General features: G+C 42.5%; 2 protein-coding genes across 4 annotated transcripts in view; one reads left to right on the top strand and one right to left on the bottom strand.

The window, feature by feature from the left end:
- The window catches only part of SLC49A4 (solute carrier family 49 member 4), a 74,208-nt gene extending 67,315 nt beyond the window's left edge, over positions 1 to 6,893 (bottom strand). Inside the window, exon 1 of the mRNA XM_005244269.4 lies at positions 6,539 to 6,893. Within this exon, the coding sequence (XP_005244326.3) occupies positions 6,539 to 6,893 (355 nt within the window). The remainder of the gene's footprint in view (positions 1 to 6,538) is intronic.
- A 95-nt stretch (positions 6,894 to 6,988) lies between these two features.
- HSPBAP1 (HSPB1 associated protein 1) overlaps positions 6,989 to 17,318 on the top strand; it is a 38,112-nt gene continuing 27,782 nt past the window's right edge. For all 3 annotated transcript variants that reach the window (XM_055811473.1, XM_055811472.1, XM_055811471.1), the window contains exon 1: positions 6,989 to 7,436. In XM_055811473.1, the coding sequence (XP_055667448.1) occupies positions 6,989 to 7,436 (448 nt within the window). The remainder of the gene's footprint in view (positions 7,437 to 17,318) is intronic.

The raw sequence follows: 17,318 nt of genomic DNA, 5'->3' as shown, positions 1-17,318 counted from the left end.
TACATAACTCACTTCTGCAGGAACTTGCGTAAATGCCCTGTGGACTTTCATGCAGCCGCAGTATATAAAATTAAGCAACAAAAGATAAGTTACATTCAGACTTCTTTTTTCTTTTCTTCTGATGGCATAGAGGAAAAGTATGTCTATACAAACACACACACCAGCAACAAATCAAAATAAAGTTTTATAAAATCAAGCTGATCAAATATCTGCTCTAGTGGGATTTACCTATATTCAGCTCTCTAATTGCTTCTTTCATCTTTTCAAATGAAAAACAACACTTCATGTCATTTCGTCCAAGATTTGTTAGTGTTAGCTGAGGAAAATTAATCCTGTTCATGGAATCTGATAGGTATGGATCAGTATCCCTTATAAGACAATGAAATACGCATCACTCACAGCTTGCAGTAGAGGATGTCCACAGGACGGAACAGAATAGACTGGAGTAAAACAGGTATTTTCCTTCAAACTTTTTTTTACATTTGGTTGAAGTGCATCAATCACTTGCCTTTTCACCAAATACATACAGATTTCACTTCATGAGTCAAGGCGTTCTCTTCCCTGCCCTGCCCCCCCCCCCTTTTTTTTTAAACTGAAGCACTAAATTCACACTTAGCTTTCATTACATCTGAGAGAGCCTTCTGCTGCTCTTGTTGAGTTAACAAGACCTTTTCCATTAACATAAATGCTACTGAGTAGAATCAGTTGTTTATAATAAAACTACTCCCTGTAATCCCAGTGTACTTCAGTCGAGCGCCAGAAACACCACACTTTCCCTTCTCACTGGCTCCTTGCCATTCTACCCGCATTGTCGTACCTGTAGTTTTCCCATCAGTGTTTCTTTCCTGTAGGCTGTACTAATCCACCAAAACCATAATGTCTGTATAATTTTTTTCTATTGTTGAAGTGTGTAAATCCCTTTATAGCTTGATCTCACCAAATTAAATTAAAGTCTTACAGCCTTACACTGAGACTTATCCTAAGCATCTTCAGCTCAGGCTCACACTTGAAGTTGACCTGTGAATTGGTCATTTTGAAATATTGGCCACATATTTTGCTGTCATGCATCTGAGATAAGAAAAGCCTATTTCTGAGATCATGACAAAGAGGAGCTGAAAATCTGTTTCTTTGCCACAAGGTGAAAACTCACAAGACTTTAAAGGTTCGTGATTTGCCTATTTTTGTCTTTCTGTTAACCAAAACCCCACATGTTTATGATTGCTTGGGGCACAAAAGAACTATGAATACTTCCATTAAAAACTCTGCATGTTCCTGTGAGTGCCACTGTCCACCTATACCCACAGTGATACCTATCACCAACTAGACTTGCTGCAGTTTTTCTAAGTTACTAGTAACATACTCCAATTTATATTTACTGCTACACTGTCTGTCATTCAGGCTGTCAGACAAGGACCCTGAGAGACCAAGTGCAATGGAAACACTTAAGAGAAATAAAGTCTCACCCATCTGTTGGCTTCATTTGACCATTCATGTTTCCACTGACTTCTGGTACAACCACCTGCTTCCTCTATGCTCTGTGTACCCACCTACACATCTCTCAAAATAAAACCAAAGGCATTGCACAAACACCTCATAGATGAAAATCTAGAGGGAAAACAAATTCACCTTAAGTCATCTGCCTTCTGTTCCAATGACCCTAGATGAGAGTTAGAGGAGTAAAAAGATCCCCTGGACATAAAATCAGTTTTTCCATGCATGCAACACAAAGTGACAATTTGAGAACTTCAAACATGAAAGCTGCTATGCAGAATTCTCTTTACGCATCATGTGTAGTTTATTTTGTACAGACAATAGTTGTTAAGACATTTTTATATTAGTAAGGCCTGATTTAGTACTTATGCTCAATATTCATGACTATTTTGTCAAACTGTATTAAAGGATTTAACCTCAAAATTCCCAGGTGGGAGAGATAAGAACTATCAAATGTCTTCGAGAGGGAAACCAAGAAGCATAATTTAGGAGACAGCAATGAAATCAAGCATTTGATATTCATGCCTTCAATAGACAAGCCAATCTCCATTAAAAACCAAAATCTGATTATTTAAGTTTTCTCTCTACTTCATAATTTAATCACTAGGATAACAACGCTATGTAAATTTAATTTCAGCAAAATAAAGTTACTAAGAATATCTATGCAACCCATGTAGGCATATATCATTTTATAAAAAAGCACTAAGAAATAGATTACATTTCACTTTTACAAGTAATGTGTCACATTTCTTCAAACTCAATACAAAACTGTGTTCACTGTATTCCAAAAATAAATGAAAAATATCACCATTCTATTCAATTTGTTTAATGTAAATTATCATAAAGCATTTCATTCTTCGTTGCCTCTTCTTGCTTATATGGGAACCTAATGAAGACTAACATTATATATTGCACCTAGGTCTCGCTTTGTAAGATGAGCCTAACCAATAAAAAAAAAAAAAAAAAAAAAAAGGAAAAGCGTGAACCAGATGCCAGATCCATGGAAGTACGTAAGCTTTCTATTTGGAGTTAGATATATAAACATCCTAACAGTTCTGTATGCTTATATTTACAATTCCCAGGAAATGAAACACTCAAGGCACAAAACATTCATAAACACTCGAGCATCATGTGACTAATTGTAGCTAATTTTAATCACGTAAACAACAAGGGTCCATCCAATGCCACACTGAAGTAATTTCCCATTTAATTTCAGTCTTATTGAATTTCTGAAGGTAATTATAATTTAAACAAGGACTCTCTAATCCTATTGCTAAAGAAAATGCACCAGCAGATAAGACACATGTAGCTCTACAGCACACCATCTTTTAACCTTTCTTCACTATGAAACCAAACAACCAAGACAACACTTGTAATTCTACTTAACACAAAAGTTTTTTCAAACCTGCTTCAAAATGGCACACTCAAAAATAATGCACACAAATGTAATTCCTGATTTTCAACATGCACCCATCCAGAACAGGGCTAGGAAATGTTACAAATGCCACCACTGTCCCCATTACAGCACCCAGCCAATGAGTATGGAAAGCTCCCCAGGGCTCCCAAGGAAAAGCAGAACGGGAGAAGTCTCCATTCTGCAAGACGAACCTGGGAGACAGCAACAGGAACAGGGCTTGCTCCCTAAAGAAGAATTTCCAGTTGTGATACATGAACCTTGCTAAGCGCCTGAAAACAAATGTATTTTTGAGAACAACAATAGCTCAGCAAAAAAATACAAACTAGCTTTCAATTTACACGCCCTACAGAAACATCAGCTAAATCCAGGCTTCCTTCAATGACTCAAAGACCCTTTAAAATTCAGTGTTAACAGCCTTCAAAAAATGCCTATTCCTTCTGAGTCTGTTCAGACCTTCAAGTAAGATTTTTTTTTTTTCAAATTGCAGCCTTCTTAAGACCATCACTATCCTCTTGATGAAAATTCACCCTCAATTTCATAAAAAATGAAATCCATATAGATCCACAGATGCATGGGCTAAAGCCAACCAAGACTGTTTGTCATGCTGCTTCTGACACCAACACCCATTTCTTGGGTCATCAGAGTCCAGAGTCCTTGGGGGAGGTGTACAGTTGCCTGTAGTATCTTCTGCAGAAACTCCCCAGGGAGCCAAAAGTGACACCACCCACACACCTTTCCCAGCCCATATACTCCTGCCATTCTCCAGCTGCGTTGCCAGTATCAGCTGCAAAGAGATCCCCACAAAAAATGCAAGACAGACACTTAGCAGGCCAGGTGAGAAAAGGTCACAAAGGCCAAGAAAACTTTTGAGGTCAGAAAAGAAAAAAATGTAGTTTTTCCATCCTAAATCCCTTCTACACAGAACTGAAGAACAGGTTATTTGGAGCTTATTTGGCATACCTTTTACTAAAAATAAACACTGCTGTCCTCTCTTCTCAGAAGACCCCACACATCTCTCAGAAGCTGTGATGGAACTGAATCACACAGCCTAAGAAAGGCTTCTTCCAAGCAGGATTATCAACATGCTTATTGCTGAATATTTAATCTTTCAACTTCTAATTAGTTAAAAGGAAAAAAAAAATAATTACCAAACCCTTCTAAGCAGTACTGAAAAAAGAAATGGGTGTGCAAATAATACAAGAGAGAAGTCCGGTATGGAAACAGGTTTATGTTTCAAACTACATGCTAAAATGATCAACTAAAAACCAAAAAGACAAATACTTCTGGACTTCGCCTGAAGCATCATAACACAAAATCAGACTTAACTGACAGCAAGCAGCTACTTACCAATATCAGTTGAATACACCCCTGATAGATAGTCCTGTACTTCACAAACAGCAGAATCTCCTCTCAAATTCTGACATGCATCATCTACAGTGTCATACTTCCAATACATGCCAGGTTTTACACACTGACGTTTCACATTTTTCTCCTGACAGTTCCTTTACTAGCTAACTCCAACACAGATGATTGAAGCCAGAGCAAATGGTGCCATTTCTCTACATTTTTGGTACAGAGAGTAAATTTGGTGTAACAAGCAGCATTTGTACCCCTAAGCAAAGTGGAATACTGCCTTTGCGAGGTCAGATCCAACTAATTTTACAGAAGTAGAGTCATGCTCCTTCCAGAACACACGTACCCCAAAGGTAGATAAGACCCGGCAATGTGCCTCCGGTGGAAGTGTGCCCAACGGGCGAGTCTGGGCTCCCCTTTGCTCCACAAGAAACTAAGTGGCAGGACTCCACCATCACTTCCAAAGTGAACAGCACCACATCCTCTGTGGGAATTACCCAGACTCAGAAAAGAGCGCAAAATACAACAAGGCCCTCACAAAATCTGCTGCTGTGCAAAGAACATGCTCCAGAGCCCTTATGTACTCCTTATGCATAAAGCCAATGAGTTGAGATGTTCTATTTAAGCTAGCAACCAAAATTTTCTCAACAAGGAAAGAAAAAAAATAAGAGCAAAGGAGTAGTTCATATCAATATCTCCGATGAACATGGAAATCAACCAAACAAAATACACCCAAGCAATCAGTTAAAGTAATGAGGAAAACATCTGTGTATATATTCTCATTAAAACAAGCTACATGTGAAAAGAAATCCAGCAACTACATTACTAATCACATTAAAGAAACAACAAAACACTAATGTTACTTCTCCCATGAGTTACTTTGAAACTTTTCCAGTATATTTTTTTGCATCGCTCAGAATCCACTTCATAGAAAATGAAGAAATAAAAATACAGACTTGGTTCTACAAGCACAGGTTCAAGTTTAGCTTTATTTCTTTCATATCATGAGCAGAGTCATGGTCTTCACTGTACAAAACAAAATAACTTACTTTAATTTTAAGCTAATTAACAACACTTACACAGCAGTCTAGACAAGACATTGTTGACTTAAATCAAAATTGTTTGAGAGAAGACTGGCTGTACAGCCACCATGGACTCATTTGGAGAACATATCTTCAACCCAATAGGTTTTATTCCCCCAACATCTCTTCAGTTTTAGGAAAAGCAATTCCAATTTCAAGACACAGGCCTTCTCAGCTACAACTTTTCTACCTGCCTGCCTTCACTTTCCCCCTTCTGCACCACAAATCAGCTATTAAATCCTAAATAAATGGAACGGGTAGCACTTAACACAGGAGCCACAAGGGTACGTGGGCTCCTATCTCCTGTTTAGAGGCCTGTTTAAACAGGAATTAAAAGACTAAATGCTTCTGTGGATTTAGGCCCAAAAGCTCAGATCTGCAAACACAGGTACATGGTAGAGCAGTGTCAGAGGTGACCCCGGACCAGCTGCACAGGCCCTGGAGAAGCTCTCCAGCGACAAACACCCTTTTCAGAAGCTGGCTAGCGAGACGCAACAGCCTGAACACAAATTGGGCAACTCTCCCTTGTGCTCATCTTCGGAAGCCCTGAAGCTCTTCTGGTTTTACGTTCTCTGTCTTTGCACCACCCTCGTGCAACTAAAAGCAAGCCACAGCCTTTGGGTCCAGTCTGCTTTTAGAAATAAAAGTATCTCTTTCAAGATACAGCCACTGCCCCGAGCACTGGCATTACCTCAACGCGGGTGTTTGTTTCACAGCACATAACCGGACAACATGACCACCTCCAGGTCAAACGCCAGCATGGCGAAGCCAGCATTACCGGACAACATGACCACCTCCAGGTCAAATGCTGGCATGGCGATGACAGCATGGCGATGACAGCCGGGAGCACATCTCCTCCAGACCTACCCTTCAGCCCCGGTGTGAGGGGCCATAATTCCTCTTAATTTTAGGAACTGCTTAAGTACCATCCTTGTGAGTGGCATTGGACGCGCCTTTGTTTGAGCAGCGTACTGAAAATTACACCCACGATGCCTTCAAAGTATTACTCATGCCTTTTGACGAGCGAGGCCACCAGCTCCGAGGCTGCCGCCCCCTCCCCTGGCCTCAGGGCTGCCACACCGCCCCTCACCGCGGGGTCCACGCCACGGTGTCCCCGACGGGCCCGGGGTAAGACATCGAGGAGTGGGGTGGGGAGTCTCGACCCCCCGGCCCGGCCGCCCCCGGCCCCGCTCACCCTTCTTGTCCATGAGCCACATGAAGAAGAAGCAGGGCGCGAAGCCGATAGGCCCCCAGAAGACGAGCAGGGCGATGTCCCAGCCGCTGAAGCCGAAGGCCAGGCGGGCCGAGTTCTGGATGGGCCCCCAGCTGTTCCACACCAGGCCCTGCGCGAAGCCCAGCAGCGAGAAGAGCAGCAGCACCAGCCACCGCCGCCCGTAAACGCGGCCCGCCAAGGGCGCCAGCCGCCGCACCGGCACCGCCGGGCCCCCCGCCGGCCCCCGCGGCTGCGGCCGCCGCCGCTGTTGCTGCTGCTGCGGCGGCGGCGGCAGGAGGGGCTGCCGCTCCTCCGCGCTACTCCAGCCCAAGCCCATCTGCGGGGGCCCGCCGGGGAGGAGGGGACGGGGGCAGGGACACCCACACTTCAACCCCCGAGCGCGGCGGCGCTGCCCCGGCCCAGCACAGCCGCATGCGCGGTCGGAGACGGCCGGCGGCCGCCTCCTTCCTCCGCCGGCGAGGGGAGGAGGGAAGCGGCGCCAGGGAGGAGAGCCGGGCCCGTCGCCCGCGGGGAGGGAGCCGCGCTGGCGGCCGGCCGGGGCCTGTGCGGGGCGGGGAGGCCGCCGCCCAGCGGGGAGCGGGGTTCCGGGGCAGGAGCGGGGCGGCCCGTGGGAGGCGCCGCTGGGGCCCCGGGTGTCACCGGCGGGGTCGGGGAGCCCCTGCCTTGGGGCCACCGTCAGCCCCAGCCGTCACGGCTCCGCCCCGCGCGGCAGGGTGCAGCGGGCCTGGCGCTCTCCCGGGCCGGGCTCCCCCCTCCGTTAGTGAGGGCGGTGCCGCCGAGGGGAGCCCGCCAGAGCCGCCCCGGAGGGAGAGCCGGAGGAGCATGGCCGGGGCGGGCAGCCGCCGTCCTCCCGCGCCGGGTAGGTGCTCCTCGCCCCTCCAGCTGCGGAGGGCGCTGCCGTCCTGGGCCCGACTGCGCGGCGAGGCCCGGCCCGGCAGCACGGCTGGGCTCCGCTGGGCCGCGGGCCGGCGGGCGGGAGCGGGGAGGGGGCGAAGCGGGGGCGGGAGCGGGGCGGCCGTGCCTCTGCTCCGGCTCCTCCTCCGAAACGTCCCCCCCCGGCCGCCGGCCCGTTCCCGCTGCGGTGGCCGGGGCAGAGGCGAGCCGGCCCTTCAGCCGGCGCGGGGGCCGCCATGCCGGTGAGCGCTGCCGCGGCGCTTCTCCGCGCTCTCCGTCATTTTGACGGGAGAAGTAGATTGTCCTTGTGGTGAGGTGGATGCAGGGCAGCCGTGGGCCGAACCGTGGGGGGAAAGTAGTAGTTTTTTACAGCCTGCGCTGAAATCCGTGGTAAAGTAATTCGGGTGAATATACCGTCATGTGGGCTACGCGAAGCTCATTAGAAACTATTATCATTAAAAAGATTGAAGTATATATCAGAGCCGTTGGGTTGTGTGGGTATCTGTATATCCGCCATCTGCGCGTGTCATAAAATTAATGGCTCGTGTGCTGCACAATGCTTCATCTTCCCGGCAAAAATTGGGTATTTCGGTTTGGCTTGCTTAGGCGTTCTGCCCAGAAGTCTGGAGGCTGGCCCGACCGATGTGCCTGACCGGGGAGCACTGGGCAGCGGGTCGGGCCTGAGACCCGCCGTGGGTGCCGCTCTGGGTGCCGCTCGGCGGCGTGGAGGGAGGTGGGGTGTCTGCCGGGCTCCACGGTGCTGCCAGCACCAGGGGTCTGCAGCCACAGGTACACGCTGCCGTGACATCCTTCCCCAGACATTTGGACCGTGCATTTTGTTCAGCCCACACAGCTCTGTTGGTTAGGCCGAGGTCCGAATCAGAAGTTGCACTGAAGGTGCAAAATGAATTTTTACCCATTGAAGTCAGCAGAACTGTGATCAAAAAGAAAATGAGATTTTTGTCTAGAAAAGTTAAGGAAATTCCCCAGGAAAAATAAAAGTCATGCACAATTAAATAATGGGATGGACACACATATATACGGATAGTATCAAACCAATTTGAGCTTGCCGTGTACAACTGTAATGACAAAAATGCTGTAAAAAATAGAGGACAAGATTCAGATATGGTCCTGACCGATGGATTTTTCCAGTAGGGGTTTGGGGCTCCAAGTAAGATTAATTCCCTGTTTTACTAGGTCTTTTCTGTACATTACCACCTCAGCATAGTTCAGCCCATGCCAAAATGATCTTTCAATTTAAAATGGCTATGTTACTAGTATAATTTAAGTGATTCAGTGGCATTGTGCCAAAGAAAAAGTGCTGTCATTTGCAGAAGTAAACAAAGTGAAAAAATATTTATCTCTTTGAACATTTTTCTATTAACTGTAGTAGTTGTGTTTCTTCGTTGTTCTAGTGGCAGAAAGCCCACCCAGAAATAAGGCAAGTGGGGCTTTGCAGTGTCCTTTAACTGCAAAACTTGCCTCATACTAGCTGTGTAGTAAAACGAAAACTGGAACATAAGCAGGATAACTCTGATAACTTGTCCAAGTCACCCCATCTTATGATGGGTTTAAAGATATTTTCACTTGTGTGGGTCAGCAAGAAAGAGAAATTTCTGAGAAAGAGCAACAAAAGAAAGGAGCTGTCAAAATAGGCTCGGAAAATCTAGGTGTATTTATTGCTGACATAATCATGATTTAAATAATTCATTTTAATTGCTTGATTTGAAATCGCTTCATCTTTTCATGGCTTCACAACCCATATGCGCATCTTTCAGTCATGTCCTGACCTTTTCTATTCCAGCTATTTAATTAACACAGTGTAATATTCTGTGTGAATTATTCTTGTTTGCAGGATATGGTGCTGTTTAAATTTGTTAATGTAAAGGAGCAGTGCATTGTTGATAAACTGTTGGAAACCAAATTAGCTTTATCTTGCAGCTAGCTGATTGCATTATTTCACTCATGGGTATAATACTTCTCTAAATATGCTAATTTCACTCTTTTTCTCCATGTGGTGACATTTTTACTGTTCTCATTACTGACATTTGTAATATTTGGGGTGGGGAAATCTTTTCTTGCTTTAACCTCATTATAATGTAGCTAAAGAGATTTGAATATTATCAGATGAAGTGCACATATATTCAGGCAAGTGGAAAGATTATTTTTTCTCCTGGCCCAGAACTTTCACGCCTTTAGCAAGACTTGCGTGGACTTGATGGTGTCTGGACCCAAAACTGTGATACAGAAGCCCATCTAGTTAATAATTGCCCAACCATAATAGTGTATCCATTGATAGGTGCCTCCGTTTCAAACCTGAAAGCTCTCAAGGTGGTTGCGTCTCTGTATTCATGCCTGAAACCTTCTGGAATTCATCTTAGGAGGAGCTGGTGGCCAGGAGCTCTGATAGACTAGTGGTGACAAGTAAAAATTATATGGCTGATGCTGTTAATTGCCGCCAAATGCTCATCCCATCCCTGAGGCAGGCCTGGCTGTTCCGCTTATGAGTTGGCGCCTAGACTGTGCTGATTTAAGCCTGGCTTATTAAGATAAACTGAAGGTTTTGACAGGTTGGTTATAACCTCGAGGTATCTGGAGATTCTAATTCAGCTTAAACACACCTGTGATGTAATGGCTGAGCTGAGTCCAATCCAGGAGAGTATCCCCACCATGGGTCAAACCCCAGCTCTTAGCACATTAGGAAGTGCCATTTGCTCTCTCCAGTTTTCAGGGTTTTGACAGATTTGCTCTCCCATGTGGCTTTCTTCAGAGAGGTTCAACGAGCTTCAGCATCCCCTTGTTTCTCATGCCTCTCTCCCAGCAATTCCTAACACCATGTGTACAGTCATGTACTTTCTTGTATCAACTCATATCTTGCAATCTGACAAGTAGCAATTGATTGCTTACCCTAAAAAGGCTAGAAGCATTTTGGCACAACATGGTCAGGACCCGAAATTCATTCAAAGATTCGAAAGTGGCATTTAGCCAGTTCTGAGTTTCCTTCCAGCATCCAAAAAGAGGCCTGTTTTCCAGGGATTTCCCTCAACTTCTAGACTTCAGCTGGAGTTGTGACAGTGTAGTCTGAGAGCTGCCATAAACAGCACTAGTGTAGCAGAGAGCTGGAATGGTTCTCTTCTTTACACCCCTTGTCTTGAACAATGCTTTTGAAGGTGAGCGTGTGAGGTGTGAGCAAATCCTGTTCTTCCCTCATTGACTTTTGACATCCTTTTCCTTTTAGTAGCTTAGGAACAGGTTGTTTGGGATCTGAGCTGTTTTGGGCTCGGTTTGGGCACCTTCCAGTCTGTGCATTTTGTACCTTTCAGCATCTTTTCTCACCTTTCTTTTTTATTGAGAGGCAGGTAGACTTCCAGCTCTAACATCATATAATGATTTCCTTGTACTTCAGGAGGAAAATGCTTTTACAGTGTTTCCTTTTTCTTTTTACTAGTATCAACAAGGAACAAAAATACAGACACATCTTCAGCTTATGAAAGCGGAACAGGTTTGTTCTTAAATTTAGATGTCAGTGGTATCCAGTGGCCATTCTTTTATACCTTTTGTTTGCAGGCTGAGTATATACACATTGCAAAGTGACTGCTGTAGTGGTGATGACTTCAGATTTGCGGTGAGCCAGAGCCCGTTGCTAGGTCCTGTAGGGAGATGTGGGGTAGCTCCTTTTTCTTGTGGAGTCCACCTTTGTGGCTGGCCAAGGAAATCAGTCTCACCAGATCACCCGTAGACAACACTGTAAGTTCTTTGCTGTAGCTCTCAAAAGGAGTATGCAAAAGTCACACCTGACTTGGGCTTTGAGTACATTTAAAGCATTTTGTACTCCATTTCTGCTTGTTCTGCCATTCATCACCTGCTTAACGATGAACATGCAGATAATGATTGTATCTTTGAGGGGGAGGTGGAAACTGCATGATGTCTTTCGTCCAAACTCATTTTGATGGCTGCTTCCCTACCTCACTGAGACAGCCCTCAGGCTCAGCATCTTGGGTATTTTAGGGACATTATTTTGAAGCTCCAACATCAGCAGGCTACGGTCCTTATGTTCTTTCATTTTATTCAGGGCCACTGACTGCAAACAACATCAGTAGAGTATTTTGCATCCCAAAGTTGTGTTAGGGAAATCCTGCTTCAAAGACTGATGGTTTTCTGTCTTCCTGAAAACCTGAGAATTATGAAAATGAACAGATTCACATGAGGATGTTAGGCTTGAGTTGGGAATACAAGGTGAAAATCACCTGTCTCATTGGGCTAGGACTGCCTCCGTGCAGATCTCATTGTCCCTGATGCCAGCAAGAAGAGCTAGTCACAGTGCTTTGGTACTGGTCTGCCCGTTGTGTCACTGGTGAATATGTTTCTCATTTCTGATCAGACTTTGTAATTGTTTTCCTATTGTCTTAGACTGAAGCTGCAAGGAGTAGTTTAATAATTGCTCTGATATAATTCATGATGTAGGCATTAAGGAGTTTGTTTCTATTGTTCTGGCTAGTCACGCTTGGCTGTCATGCACTAGGTATGCTGTGTGCTCTTCAAATGGGTCTTCTGAAGACCTCACTGGGGGTACGTGTTTGGGATCAGGTCCATATTGAAGATGTAATGCTCACAAAATGTTGTGTCTCTGTTTGGTAATGTGACTCTTTGTCATGTAATTCTGTGTAGAAAGAAGAGGCTAAATGGATTATTTCCAGGTCTGTGTTTTTCTGAACAGGGGCATATGTGATTTAAGATTAAATTATTATATGCTTTGTGATCACAGACGCTATGAGATTGATTGGGAGTAGAGATGGTAGCACCAGAGTTTGATTTCTATTAGAGTATTTCAGCAAGAGTGATGGTAAGGCAGTTTGGATGTCTTGGCATTTTGTGCAACTTTAACTTTTTACAATTTTATTGTTTTGATAATGTTCAGGGGGTTATCTTAAAATTCCAAGTATCATGTGCTTTTGAAGACTGGATATAGAAGACAGTATTGCTTCTAATACTAATACTCAATTTGTCAGTGGTTGATGTAGTGACATTAATGTTGAAAAGGAATCTGAAAATACTGAAACTCCTTTACTGAAAGGACTTTTACAGATATACTAATAGGTTGACAAATACTGAGTTTTCTTAAATTTTGCATCTTGCAAAGAACTTAGCAAATTCAAAGCAGCAGTACTGTCATGGTTTCTTCTAAAATTAAAGGTCACCTTCAGTTTCCAGAAAAGCAGGTGCAGCCGATTAGAACAAGAGTTCTTGCACATCTGAGTGGAGACTTGGGCCTTGATCTTTTCTGATATTTAGCTCTTGGTGTTTACAGATAAAGAAACTTTGCAGGCAGTTGTTACTTGAAAAAAAAAAGAGAAAGAAAATCTCTGGAGGGAAGATGGTAAAGATACATTGACACCACTAGCAGCAGCTTGTTGTATTGTAAAGTTGTGAAAGATAAGCTTCTATGTAACAAGGCTGTGCTTTTTCAGTAAAAACAGTTTCTTTTATCTTTAATATTTATATTAAAAAACAGAACCTAACAGTAATGACATGTTAAAGTTGAAAATTAAATTAGAAGAGCTTGGTAGTTCACATTTTGGTGAGCTGTATTACGCTGAATGTATCCTTAGCTCTACGTTACGTCAAAGCAAGAGTTTATGTTCCTTGTAAGAACCCCAAGATGCAAAACATACAGTTAAGTTTTTCACAGACAAATTTCATGTTGCTACATGACAACCTTTATAAAGAGAAATAGCAACGTGAAACAAAGGTTAAGCTCACTTCTGCTTGTTTTAGCCCTGCTGAAAGAATTTGAATAATATAAACAGATGCAATAATAGCCATGCTTTTTGTTTAATATTCCTATAGTAATGGCAGTCTCTGAATCTAATACCCTGGTTGTGCATGTTGGTTATTGTGCACTTCAGAAACTGTTCTTGAGGTTCACATGCTAGGTCTCTCTGTTTTCTTTCAATTCAATAATTTATGTAATTCCAAAATACTTCTTTTATTCTTTTGAAGTGTATTGTAATTCTGACAATTATACCTCTAAGTGACTCAGTCATTAATCATAATTTGTATCCTATGTAGCATAATAGTGAACAAAGTCATGCATGCTTCCACCGTAACCCCATCAAATGCAAAAGGCTCAGTTGTATTATTGACTATTTATTACAATGGCTTTTGGGAGAAAACATATTTTTAAAATACTATTGACTATCACTACAGTAGCTTATGGAATAATGGTTTATTTTAGAAGATTTCGATTCTTTCATTGCTGTCATTTTGAAGTTCTTACCAGGCAAGTTTGCAGGATAGGACAATAAAGTCATAAATGGTTACAGTTTCTGACAGTGAATTTAATATAGTGCATTCATATTTACTGCTAATAAGGAATAGGAAAAAAAAAGAAATAAACTTTACTTAAAACATGAACAAATTCTTTTTTTCTTAGAAATATGGATGTTGATTCCCTGATGTACCAGTTCCCTTACCTTCAATCGTAATGTTATATTAGTATTAAGTTTTGTATCAGATTTCCCAGCTGTTAGGAAATGTTGTGAAAAACGTGTATCAGTGTGGATGAGGTATGGGGAAGGAATGGCTTTTGCTATTACATTCCCTTAGCAGCAGGTGGGTGTAATTTACACCCCAAACAGACAGAAAGGTAGAATTGTAGCAGCCTAGCTTAAGGAAGAACTGCCTTTCCTTTGGAGAAACTTTTGTATCCTGATGGAAGGTTTTGATCAAAGACCATAGTCCTTTCCTCCAAAATAAAATAAAATAAAATACCATTTATCTGACGAGTGCTGCAGTTTCATTGTGTTTCACTTTGCTTTCAGCAAATTTACCAGTAATATATGTATAAAGTTCATTGGAAATACATCTACTATGACTTCTGTCAGTTGTACATATCCTGCTGTTCCTGGGTTTGGCGAGTGGGAGTGTGTATTTCAAGTGGCAGAAGATGCAGGCAGAGGCTGTAAGGACAAGGAGGGAAAGGAAGGCTTTGCTTCCACTAGAAGAGACCAGAGGAGCTGAGGTCATTCAGCATTAAGTTAGTTCGCTGAAAATTGACACGGCTGTGTTCTAAAAGTGCGCTACGGAACTGGAGGAGAAGAGACAACGGGCATGAAGCTGGCAGGGGGTTCAGGAGGAGCTTTCTAGGAAGAGCTCTAAGGGATTTACGGAGGAATTTCATAAATGTACACTTGAGATGGTCTGCTGTCATTTACAGCAGGGGTGGGAAGTCACTCCCAGTGCTGTATTCTGGGCTCAACCTCTTACTCCACCCCTAAGAAGTCTGGCAGCTATTTTCTTTTCTCTATCAGAGGGACAGTTAGAGGTTTGAGGGCATAGCCCACACTCTTATCTTGCTTCATGTCTTGAGTCACTCACACTTGGTGTAAGAAAAACTGTGAGATGCTCAGCCCTGCCACAGGAGGACTGGAAAGTGCATGAAAATACAAATTCCTCTTCTGGCCTCTTTCTTTTCTTTTCACACCCTCCTTCCACAGTAGCAGACACAGAGGGCAAGGAAGGGTGTGTTGGCTTCAGGCTACCAGAGTAAGCTTCAGGTGCCAGTCTTACAGGTGCAGACCAGTCTATCCTGAGAGGCTACATGGGACTGCTAACTATCCTTCACTAGCCAAAATATCTATGCAAATCTAGGTTAGATGCCCCCCAGCTATGCTGCAACTGCAGTATTGGCATTCCCACAGTCAAAAATAATAGTAACAGCAATAAAGTGGTCAGGAAGTATTACCTAAATGTTCATGTGATAAATCCTGAAACTACTTGTGTATATTTAGATGCATCCTGTTTGCCCAGAGTAGGCTGATTATAGTGCATAATGTTGTAATCACATGCAGATTATTTGAAGTTGTTTTTTAATCTACAGAGTTAATGTAGTGTGAAATCATTAAGTCTGACCTCCAAACCAAGTCACTTCTCTTTGGTTTGGGGCATTTCCCCATGCTCCCCCATACCTTCTCTTTCCCACTCCTAGTTGTTGGATAGTTAAGATTTTGGAGGTTAGTTCATTTTTTGAGTGACCCAGCTGCACTGTGTTAATGTATTCAAAATGCCAAATTTTTCTTTTAACTTTTTGTATTTTTTTTTTAGAAATAAGGATAATGAAACATTACAGATTTACAAGAAAAACAATTTGACCGTGTTTATACCAAATACGTTACCAGGATTTCCTTGTACTCTTTCAGAAAAAAAATTTAATACCTCTCAATTAAGTCTCATATTTAAGCAGCAGGGTGTTTTGGCAGAAGCCCGCTACAATGTACTAATGAACTCTTCTAATACACTAAATTATTTTCAATGAATGACAGTACATTTAGCTTTTTAATGACAGTACATTTAACTTCTGAACAACTTTGATCAAGTCCAATTTTGTCAGACTGCCTGCTGTGTTAAACTCTTTATTCCCAAACCCTGCTCAGTTATTCAGAAAAATTGTTAATCAGAAACATTAAATTATTTTCTATCTTAGAAGCACAAAGTGTGCTGGAAAGTATACGTAGCCAATTCATCGCTTTTCTTTTACCTGCCCTCAGTACTGAGTCTGGATGAGTCTTCATATTTGACAACATTTCATGTAAAAATGACTGGAGAGCTTTGGGTTTTTAATTGGAAGATCTCTGTTTTGCAATGTGTTATCATTCTAAAGAACACCTACGTTTTTCGCCAATTATATAAGCTGTCACAGTCACAAAACTTGAGCTAAAACTTCATTCGTTTTTTCAGTTCCTGGTTGGATTCTATACATGTGTTGTGTAAAGTCAAAACATGAGACAAATTATTCCTGCTTCCTTTTGTACTGTGAAGCCACATCATTTGTTGAGGCTGATGGAACTAATTTAAAGTATTCCTTTTCTCTTTTGGATCAGAGTACAACAGAGAAAATGAAGACTCCAACAGAGCTTTTCTTTTCAAAGGGAATATGCATTTCTGTTCTCTCCGGCTACCTGGTCTCCCATAGGAATTTGATATGTAATGCCCAAGATGTGCCATAGATACTTTGTTTCTTTGCAACACATTTTATTTATACACCTTTTACTTAATGCACAGTTGTCCAAACTGTATGCACTTACATATGCTGTACAGCCTCGGGTTTTGCCTAGGAACCAGTTATCATCAATTTCGGGTTAGGAAGTGCCGAGAACCAAGAGCCCCGCTTATGAGGTCTTTGTGAAGCTATGACAACAATAACTAAGGAAAAGGTTATTATTATTTTAAACTACAGATTTTTCTTCTAATCTGTCTTCCAAGAGCTATCTTCAGATATCTCTTAATTACTTTTAACCACTCCTACAGCATATAGTTCCGTCTGAAATCTCTGTTGGTCATGAGCAGAGTTCTTCAAATTATCATAACATCTATTTGATGTAGTATATGATATTTACCTTCTATCATGTGCCTTCTCTCTAACAGGTGTTTAGATATGCATGAAAAATATGGGGAAAGAATTATGTTTAGCTGACTGCTGTTCTCAGTAAGGAATACATAAAACTGAAGCAAGACAAACAGTCTTCGCACAAAATCAGCAAGAATCCCCATTTCTTTGCAAAAAAACCCCTGATGTTTATTTATCTAATGCTTTAAATTTTCTAAAACATTTCAAACTTCATTGCTGATTATATCATGTATTGTATGTGATTATCTCTATCAGGAAAAGATATATTCTCATTTAACAATGATTTTAATACTGTTTGAAGATAGGGATGATAAGCATCTTACTACGACAGACTGTCTTCTTTCATTGTTTCTAAATTTTGTAGAGAAATAGGTTTACAACTGATTAAAGTGTGATGACATGACAAAACCCCCCAGATAACATTCAGTAGAGGATAGGCTC

Source organism: Falco peregrinus, chromosome 8 (genome assembly GCF_023634155.1).
Source record: "Falco peregrinus isolate bFalPer1 chromosome 8, bFalPer1.pri, whole genome shotgun sequence".
Classification (NCBI taxonomy): Eukaryota; Metazoa; Chordata; class Aves; order Falconiformes; family Falconidae; genus Falco; species Falco peregrinus.
Note: the sequence above shows the minus strand (reverse complement) of the source record. Positions and strands in the feature narration are given on the sequence as shown.